Source organism: Oreochromis niloticus, unplaced genomic scaffold (assembly GCF_001858045.2).
Source record: "Oreochromis niloticus isolate F11D_XX unplaced genomic scaffold, O_niloticus_UMD_NMBU tig00007047_pilon, whole genome shotgun sequence".
Taxonomy (NCBI): Eukaryota; Metazoa; Chordata; class Actinopteri; order Cichliformes; family Cichlidae; genus Oreochromis; species Oreochromis niloticus.
This window is the reverse complement of record NW_020328328.1, coordinates 54,743-64,652: the sequence shown is the minus strand read 5'-3', so window position 1 is coordinate 64,652 and position 9,910 is coordinate 54,743. Positions and strand designations below refer to the sequence as shown.

General features: G+C 40.9%; 1 protein-coding gene across 3 annotated transcripts; it reads left to right on the top strand.

Annotated features, from left to right (window-relative positions):
• The first annotated feature begins 3,713 nt into the window (after positions 1 to 3,713).
• On the top strand, positions 3,714 to 9,411 carry LOC102083168 (acyl-coenzyme A thioesterase 4). 3 transcript variants are annotated; one of them, XM_019356242.2, is made up of 12 exons: positions 3,714 to 3,913; positions 4,675 to 4,793; positions 4,945 to 5,154; positions 5,669 to 5,768; positions 5,964 to 6,154; positions 6,242 to 6,417; positions 6,506 to 6,622; positions 6,747 to 6,826; positions 8,110 to 8,203; positions 8,323 to 8,403; positions 8,617 to 8,752; positions 8,837 to 9,411. In XM_019356242.2, the coding sequence occupies exons 2-12, from the start codon at positions 4,685 to 4,687 to the stop codon at positions 8,935 to 8,937; spliced, it is 1,395 nt and encodes a 464-aa protein (XP_019211787.1). In that variant the 5' UTR covers positions 3,714 to 3,913; positions 4,675 to 4,684; the 3' UTR covers positions 8,938 to 9,411. The 3 variants fall into 3 exon arrangements, with proteins under 3 accessions (XP_019211787.1, XP_019211793.1, XP_019211792.1); XM_019356247.2 differs by lacking the exon at positions 3,714 to 3,913 and having other exon boundaries at positions 4,533 to 4,793; positions 8,110 to 8,146; XM_019356248.2 differs by lacking the exons at positions 3,714 to 3,913; positions 8,617 to 8,752; positions 8,837 to 9,411 and having other exon boundaries at positions 4,529 to 4,793; positions 8,110 to 8,256.
• Positions 9,412 to 9,910: the final 499 nt, after the last annotated feature.

Sequence of the window (9,910 nt, the reverse complement as noted above, 5' to 3'; positions counted from 1 at the left end):
AATGGGGTCTAAAAGACACGTTGATGGTTTGGAGGAATTAATTATTGAAGTTAACTCAGAAAGATCAATTGGAGAAAAAGAGTTTAACTTAACATCGATGGTACTAAAAGTAGCTGTAGATAATATTACATCTGTGGGATGATTATTGGTAATTTTTTCTCTAATGATAAAAATTTTATTTGTGAAGAAGTTCATGAAGTCATTACTAGTTAGCGTTAAAGGGATTGTTGGCTCAGTAGAGCTCTGACTTTTTGTCAGCCTGGCTACAGTGCTGAAGAGAAACCTGGGGTTGTTCTTATTTTCTTCAATCAGTGACGAATAGTAAGATGTTCTGGCTTTGCGGAGGGCTTTCTTATAAAGCAATAAACTATTTCTCCAGGCTAAATGATGATCCTCTAAATTTGTGACACGCCATTTCCTCTCCAGCTTACGAGTTATCTGCTTTAGGCTACGTGTTTGAGAATTATACCACGGAGTCAGGTACTTCGGATTTGAGGCCTTAGTTTTCACAGGAGCTACAGTATCCAGAGTCGTACGTAGTGAGGAGGTAAAATTATTAACAAGATAATCGACCTCTGTTGGAGTAGCGTTCAGATAGCTGCTCTGCTCTATGTTGGTACAGGGCATTGAAGATGATAACAGTGGGTGGATTATATTCTTAAACTTAGTTACAGCACTTTCAGAAAGACATCTACTTTGATAAAGTCTACTCTCCACTGCTGTGTAATCAATTATTGTAAATGTTATCAGGAAATGATCAGACAGCAGAGGGTTTTCAGGAAACACTGTTAAATGTTCAGTTTCTATGCCATATGTTAAAATAAGATCTAGAGTGTGATTAAAGTGGTGGGTGGGTTCTTTTACATTTTGAGAGAAGCCAATTGAGTCTAATAACAGATTAAATGCCATGTTGAGGCTGTCATTTTTAGCATCTACATGGATGTTAAAATCACCCACAATAATTATTTTATCTGAGCTGAGCACTAAATCAGATAAAAAGTCTGAGAAATCAGAGAGAAACTCTGTGTAAGGCCCAGGTGGACGATAGATGATAACAAGTAAGACTGGTTTCTGAGTTTTACAGCTGGGGTGGACGAGGCTAAGCATCAGGCTTTCAAATGAATTAAAAGTCTGTCTTGGTCTTTCGTTAATTAATAGACTGGTGTGAAAAATTGCTGCCACACCGCCCCCTCGGCCTGTGCTTCGAGGTTTCTGGTAGTTAGAATGACTCGGGGGTGTTGATTCATTTAAACTAACATAATCATCTGGCTGCAACCAGGTTTATGTAAGGCAGAGTAAATCGATTTGTTGATCAATTATTAAGTCATGTACTAACAGAGACTTGGAGGAGAGAGACCTAATATTTAATAATCCACATTTCACTGTTTTACTCTTTGCTTCAGATGTGGATACTGTATTGTTCTTTCTTTGTGATTTTTTATGTTTAAGTTGTTTATTGCTGGTTTTTAGTTTGTTTTTTGTCTTTTTGGGAGCTGACACAGTCTCAATGGAGATGGATTTTTGGGGGGGTAGCAGGAGGAGAGAAGCTGCAGAGAGGCGTGTAAGACTGCAACTCTGCTTCCTGGTCCCAACTCTGGATAGTCATATTTTAGGGGGTTTAATAAATTGGTCCATATTTCTAGAAATGAGAGCTGCTCCATCCAAAGTGGGATGGATGCCGTCTCTCCTAACAAGATCAGGTTTCCTCCAGAAGGTTTGCCAATTATCTATGAAGCCCACATCGTTTCTGGGACACCACTCAGACAGCCAGCAATTTAAGGAGAACATGCGGCTAAACATGTCACTCCTGGTCTGATTGGGGAGGGGACCAGAGAAAACTACAGAGTCCGACATTGTTTTGGCAAAGTTACACACCGATTCAATATTGATTTTAGTGACCTCCGATTGGCGTAACCGGGTGTCATTACTGCCGACGTGAATTATGATCTTACTGTATTTACGTTTACCCTTAGCCAGCAGTTTTAAATTTCCTTCAATGTCGCCTGCTCTGGCCCCTGGAAGACAATTGACTATGGTTGCCGGTGTCTCTAGCTTCATGATGAGCTAGCTCTCTGTTCGCCTCGTTTCACGATCTCAGCTCTGCCAATTCATCCTCTCTGGGCCTCGAGCGAATCCCAGGGTTTCGGCACCAAAACTGTTGCGAAATCAGTTTTGCCCCGGTTCTTTTATTCGTCGAGGGATCCAGAGATGGCACCGGAACTCAGTAGTAATTTTTACAAAATCTTTATTCATCTTTATTCATCTTCATTTAAGCATGCACTTCTAGAAGGGAAGACGAGGCCGGTGTCCCTCTGAAACAATCTTCACCCCTTTGTTAGTTCCAGGCAGCTTTATAGGAGCGACCCCATCATAAAACCCCCATAATGTGCTCCAAACTCTATCTCTGTGTGTATGCACGAGCACGTGAGTGCCTGTGTGTGCGCGTACCTGTGTGTATGTGTGAGTGCACGTGAGTGAGTGTGCATGTGGATGTGTGAGTGTAACAGTTTAAGCACTATGTGTGTGTCTCTGGTACGTGACTCCCTAGGGGTCATAAAAAACCCCTCTCTCTTCCAGACCACAGTTATCAAGTTACAAATGTTGAGACCCCCACACAGGTATCCTCTGGGGAATTTCCACTCAGCATTAACTCCTTTTTGTCTTACTTTCACAGTTCAACTGGGGAGGGTCTCCTAAGATCTACTCCTAAGTTCATGACACAGTCAGGCCTTTATTTATATCCAGGGCAGTGTCAGTGTCTCTACCATAATTCTACATTCTATCTTAACACATTTCTAAACTCTAAAACAAACTAAACATTCCTACACTCTCAACTTAGCTAAGTGTGAGTTTGCCAAAGCTACAGTGACGTACTTAGGCAGGGAAGTGGGACGTGGACAGGTCCAGCCCATTGATGCCAAAGTGGCAGTGATTAAAGAGTTTCCCACACCTACCACCAGGCGTGAGTTGCATAGGTTTCTAGGGATGGTGGGCTACTACAGAAACTTTTGTAAAAATTTCTCCTCTGTAGCCAAGCCATTGACTGACCTACTCAGCCCAAAGGTTGAGTTTATATGGTCAAGTGAGTGTCAAGATGCTTTTGAGAGTGCAAAAGCACTCCTCTGCCACACTCCTGTGTTAGCTGCACCTGATTTGACGCGACCATTCAAACTTGAGGTTGATGCCAGTGCTGTCGGGGCTGGGGCAGTGCTGTTGCAAGAAGACTTGCAGGGTTTGGACCACCACGTTTGTTACTTTTCCCGCAAGTTCAATAAAAATCAGTTAAACTACTCCACTATTGAAAAGGAGACCCTGGCTTTGTTGTTGGCTCTTCAGCACTTTCACGTATACCTGGGGTCCAGCATGTTACCTCTTGTTGTGTACACCGACCACAACCCAGTCGTGTTCCTTGCTCGCATGTTTAATCATAACCAGCGCCTCATGCGCTGGGCTCTGTTGTTGCAGGAATACAACTTAAGTATTCACCACAAAAAGGGGTCTGAAAATGTTTTAGCTGATGGTCTGTCCCGGTTGTAAACATGTGTTGCTGTGTTTGTTCTTTGTTTTTGTTCATTCTGTCTGCTTCTGCCCAACATAGTTGGTATTTTAAGGGGAGGGGTGTTACAGCCTCTGGCCTCAGGTGGCCCCGCCTTCCTCTATGGAAATCACAGTGTTCCAGGACTCACGGACGATTGGCTGCCCGGGGATCCCGTGATGCTCCAAGAGGCAATCAGTGGCTGATCGTGCCCACCTGTGGCTACAAAAGGCTGGAGGTCCTTCACTCAGTGGCTGCTGCTTAGGACTGAACATGCAGTTTGCCCTTCGTGCCTCCCTCTTCAATCTTTGTTGAACTTGTCAAACCTTGGTGCATGCTTGAACTTGCCAGAGTAGCGCTTTGAGCTGCTAGCTGGCTGTGAGTAGAATTTTTGTCATGCTGGCTCACCTTAGTTAACCCTTAGCTTTTATTTTGTGTGTTGCCAGCTTGCCTTAGTTAACCTTTAGCTTTTACTCTTGTCTTTTTTTTGTCTTTATATAATAATTGTTTGCCCAGTGGTCTGTTGAACAGCCCTGTTGGTTTTCTGTTTACAGTTTGGAATTAAAACCTTTCTTTACTCAGTTTTGTGTTGGGGGCGTGTGTATGTTACTCCTCCCCTGACGCCTAGCAGAGGAGGTTGTAACAGCCTCCAAAGGCAGCCAATATCCAAAGAAGAGCTTTGAATGTCCTTCAAGAAGCCTGGAGAACTATTCCTGAAGACTACTTCAAGAAATAACTCTGTTGGAGAATAGATAGAAATGATGGGTGGATCAAGACTAGCCTGACGCTCACAGGAAATAGTCACATGTGGGTGAAAGCTGAATGTATGGTGGATGATTTTGGTCATGAATTCAGAACTCAAAGTGAACAATAATTGTAAGGCAGACTTGAAAAAATCCAAGTTACAAAGGAGCGTTTTGCAGTTTTTTTTTTTGTTTTTTTTTAAAATACAGTACATCTGAAAAGGACAAAGATCTAAGGTTAATCTCTAACACAACAGCAAGTCTTAGCCAGACAGAACCTGTCAGCAGAGTGTGCTGTCCAACCTTGGATTAGTTGTAGTTATTGATATTGTTAACCCTTTACTTCGATTTTAAGTGGTTTGTATTTGATATTTACTTTGTGTTTATCGTGTCAAGAAAGACCATAATGTTTAGGGCACATATGAGTGTGACAAGAATATGGCAGCTCATAGAAAAGAGGATGATGTCGTGCATCAGTGTGCATGGGAAGCTGCCCGGTCTTCAGCGTGCTGTTGGTAAGAATAATATTTGAGTTTTTTTTATATTTTTGAAATGGGTTATATCAAAGATGATCAGTATCATTTTTTTTTTATCTGTACATGCCTGAAGAGTGTATGTATCAGAAGTTCTCGGTTTTATTTGTATGTTTGTTTGTTTTTTTAATAGGTGAAGTTCGGAGGAAGAGCAGCTTTAGACAAAGCCCTTTGCTGACAGCCACTCCTGTTCGTGCGCTCATAGATGAACAGATCAGCATTAAAGGGCGTTTCCTGTCTCAAAATTATCCTGTCACAGTGTGCGCACAAATGCACAGTGAGGAGGGAGATCTGTGGGAGGCGTTTGCTCATTATACAACAAATGCGAGCAGCAGCATCAACTGTGAGTGAAATACTCTTAAGTGCTGTTGGGTGACATAGTAGACAGTTTCTGTAATATATAGATGTCCACACAAATAAAAGCAGCTGGCACGTGGGACATTTAAAGCAGGGCAATAATGTTGAGATGCTCACTGTGCCAGTGGCAGTGTTTGACATTTTTATTGTATTTAAAAACAAAATGGACCAAAAAACAAACATGCTGAAATTAAATTGAACAAAGTGTTTGTCATTTTAATCTGCAAGCTGCAAGTAATTATTGATAAAAGTCACAAGTTAATATTTAATGTGTTTACTGTGGAGACATCCTGTGGCAGTCATGTTATATTAATTCAATTCAGTTCAATTTTATTTTATTTATATCGTGCATGCCATTTCTTATCAACAGTAGCTTCAAGGCACTTTATATTGTAGAAAGAAACCCCAACAATCAGTAAAGATTGCGTGAAGAGATATTAACCAGGCTTTTATGCAAGCAGCGTTTCATTTTATTTTTGTCTCTTTTCTTACCTGAATAGTGACCAGCGATCATTCAGTTGGAGGTTCTTATGTGGGCTGTGAGCCGATGGGACTCTTCTGGGCTTTGGAGCCTGCACTCGGAAGCAGAGAAGGTTTGAGGCAGGTGGTGAAGACAAGCTTCCCGAGAGCTTGAGAAAATAAAGTTTGTGGTTTCAAAGCCAGCTGCCTGTTATGTTGCACACTTAAAAATACAACTAGAGGATTCTCTCATTCACTCTACATTTCTGGCTTCACTGACTGCTTCTTTCTCTGTGTAAATGGTTAAAGTGAGAATCTTCTGATTTTTGATCACAGGCTTAGGAAAAGAAACGTGGAGACCCCATACATAGTGAACATCTCCTTATTGGAGGGCCACACTTCACCCAGTGAGGGGCAGAGGACTGAGCTGGCAGCTGTAACCACTGAGCGCTGGTACATGGCGCCAGGAGTGAGGAGAATAGAGATCCGTCAAAACAACATCGTAGGAACATTATTCTTACCCCCGGGTGAGCATTCACTGAAATGGCACATTATTATTTAATGGCAGCGTCTTAGTCAGCAGTGACTGAACTTCACATACTGATGTCCTGCAGGCCCGGGCCCTTTTCCTGCTATGCTGGATCTGTGGGGAATGGGTGGAGGACTGTTGGAGTACCGCTCTGCACTTTTTGCCTCCAGGGGTTTTGCGAGTCTTTCTGTTGCTTACATGGGGCACAAAGACTTACCTGGACCACAACACATAATGAGTGTTGGCGATTCATATTTCAAAGTAGTTTAAATCTTATCCTAACAGCCTTGTATTTGTTATAATGTTTTTGCCACTCTCTTGAAATGTCCTATTTATTTTGTTTGGTCAGTCAGCCTTCCAGCTACTTCAAGATCACTGTCAGGTCGATGCAGACAGAATTGGGGTCATTGGCCTCTCCTATGGAGTCGTTCCGACTCTTCGCATCGCCACTACGATTGGTTTTAAAGTGAATCCCAAACTCGCCTGTTTTGAAATCTGCAATATGATCATCACAGTGTTGTTTGCATCAGAAAAATAAATCTGATAGGTGATTATGAATGACGTTAACATTTATCTGTTCCCCTTTCCAGCCATCATGTTTGATTTGTATTAATGGGCCAGTAGGAAGCCCGCTGTTGGACGAAGATGGCAAGAGCAAAATGTTTGAGAGGTAACGACTGGTAACTTTAGATTTTACTCTGAGGCTACTATTATTGTTGTTGATGTTTTTATTATTATTATTATTATTATTATTATTATTATTATTATTATTATTATTATTCAGTCTATTTGAACCAATCACCTCTGGTGTCACTCAAAGGTACAGTGCTTTTTTTTAAAATAACGTGGCCTCTGTACACCTCTACAGTGGATTTTTAACGAAATCTCACATTAAGATGGGCAGTCTAACATAATTTTGAATATAAGGACTGTTTTTAATAGTGTACTTTGTTTGAGGCGCTAAAGTTTTTGTCCTCGGTATTGTGGCGCTCTCTTCATGATAAATCATGGTGGTAACTTATGGTGAACCTGACTGGGGCAAGGTTATGTTGAGTTTCAGTTTAAAATTATACAGTATGTTTACAGTATGCTTTAAGTGCAATATACAACCCCAATTCCAAAACAGTTGGGATGCTGTGTATAATGTAAACAAAAACAGAATGCAGTGATTTGCGCATTTCATAAACTCCTACTTTAGTCACAATAGAGCAAAGAAAATCCCTAAAATGAGAAAAATATGAAGTCCATTTGAATTTGATAGGAGCGACATGTCTCAAAAGTTAAGACAGGGATCAGATTAGGAAATTACTCTGCTATATTTATGGGGTATTTATTGACAATCATTTTAAATCGGTTAAACTGATTTGGCTTTGCTGTGGCAAGAAACTAAAGAGGTTTCCACATCTCCTCTTTACTGGGTGCGGGGAGAGTGTCAGACCTGAACAGACTGGGTAACGTTTACCAGATGACATGATGTGCTTCATTTCATGACTCTTTTTCCTTTTCCTCGCCATACTTTTCTCTCCCAGTCATTCTGGTACAGAATGATCTTGAATCATGCCGTTGACAGTGATACACCTATATCTGTCGAGTGTTGACCTTGTTAGGTGTTGTGAAGTTCTTTATCATAACCATGGAAATAATTCTCTCATCACCCAATTTAGCTGTCTTCTAAAGTTTTTGCTATCGCTCTTGTAAATTTTACACTCGTAAAGCCTAATGAATCCAAGTTGAAAGTCTTAACTTGAGTCATATTTTGAGTCTTTAAAATCCAGTGTGGTGGTGTACATTACAAAATATGTCATCGTGCAAAACGTAGCTGTAACCTGGGCTTTTATCTAGTTGAGTCGTCAGTCTACTGCAGGGCTAACGTTATAGTAATCACTGTTTTTAACAATTTCGTGAGTAGTTGATAACAAACAGTACCATCTCTGTCCTCTTCTGCTCTTTAAGTGACCAGAAATATTGGGAGTTCGATGATCGAGGCTATGTGAGTTTCAGAAATGTCTCTCTGCCGGATAATCTGCCCCCCGAGAGCAAACAGGAGGTTCTTCTCTGCCCGTCACGCATGCACACAGAAGCACACGTGTATAGAGCTCGGTAATCTCTGCTCTCTATTATTGATTTTTATTTTTTTATTTTTTTTTTTATTTATTTTTTTTGTAGGTAGAGAACATCACCTGTCCTCTCATGTACATAGTGGGTGAAGATGATCTGTGTGCTGCAAGCACAGAGAATGCAGATGTGGTAAATTACTTTAATAATAAATACAGATTACATTTTAAATGTTATGTTGTCCTGTATATATTATTTGGAGTCCTCGTGATGCCTATTGAAACATGTTAAAATATTCTAAGAATACAACAGTTATTTACATCCACCTGAATGCGGTTTTTGTGTATTGTCTGTGTGGACTGACTGCACACTATTTCATTGTTTACTTTGATCACTGGTCATCAGATTGAGGAGGCCCTGAGGTCTGCAGGTAAATCTCATCAGTTTACCCGTTTGTCATATCCCGGCGCCGGTCACCTGATCGAGCCACCCTACACACCGTGTGCAAGAGCGTCTCTATGGAAAGCCAAACCAGAGAAATGTGAGCTAAAGTTTTCCTCTTATTGAATTCTATTAAGGATACCATATAAAATGGTAAGTAAATGTGTTTTATTTTTCCCTGCAGTATTCACTCTGTGGGGAGGTCACCCCGCACCCCACGCTGCTGCTCAAGAAGATGCCTGGAAGAGGATCCTGGAGTTTATGGAAACCCATCTGAGGCGATGAATCACCGCATGGACAATAATCCATCATTAACGGGATTCTGAAATCCTGCATTTGTCTGAGAGAGAGTTGTGAAAGATGTCCCACAACTGGTGTGCAACTTGGTGAAAAGAACAGCAATAATAATAATAAATAAATAAACTAATTTAAAATTTTTGGGCCACAAGAGGTCGCTGCTTGGTTGCTATCAAAACAGGCATTTTAATAGGAGTCAATCTGCAGAGTACAAAGGAAAAAGCTTTCAGCAGTTTAGACCCACAGATGCTGGGCTGCCAAGTACAGCTGCAGTTATACTCATCAAGTAGTATAGGTGTTATTTTTCTTGACTGGACTGCATTACATGTACACATGTCTGTTATTTGTCTTTCTTAAAGATAGCACCAGTTCTCAGTTTGTGCATCCTTGTTTCCTTTCCTCACCTTTTTGACTCCTCTTCTCACAAGGGGAGAGCGGGGAGTAAAAAAAAATAAATAAATACCCAAGATGAGACGTTCTTCCTTCAGAGCAGTCATTTCAAAGTGACGTTCAGTCACATATAGCATGTTGTAAAGCAGCATCTGTTAAACATGTCTCAGTACTGCTATAAATTATCATTTCTGTCAGATGAACGTGCATGTTTGAAATGACAGACAAATGTGGAAGTATCATCCATTTATATATTTTTTGTTTCACAAATACATATTCCACGCATGCTATATTAGGAAACTCACCAGCCATTTTATTAGGTATACATTGGTCGTGCCTGTTTGGACCCTCTTTTGCCTTCATTACTACATTAATTCTTTGTGAAACAGATTCAACAAGATGCTGGAAACATTTCTCAGAGATATTGACATGATAGCTCCACACAGTTGCTGCAGATTTGTTGGCTGCACATCCATGATGCAAATTTTGTGTTCCACCACATCCCAAATGTGGATTGAGGTCGGGTGACTGTGGAGGCTTTTTGAGGACACTGAACTCCTGTTAAAGAGAC

Bases quoted from the DNA above. Each gene is read 5' to 3' on its own strand.
- LOC102083168 (XM_019356242.2), top strand. From the start codon at position 4,685: ATGTTTAGGGCACATATGAGTGTGACAAGAATATGGCAGCTCATAGAA. The intron at 6,155-6,241 runs GTGAGCATTCAC...GATGTCCTGCAG, and splicing joins AACATTATTCTTACCCCCGG to GCCCGGGCCCTTTTCCTGCT. The intron at 8,204-8,322 runs GTTCTTCTCTGC...TTTTTTTTGTAG, and splicing joins CCCCCGAGAGCAAACAGGAG to GTAGAGAACATCACCTGTCC.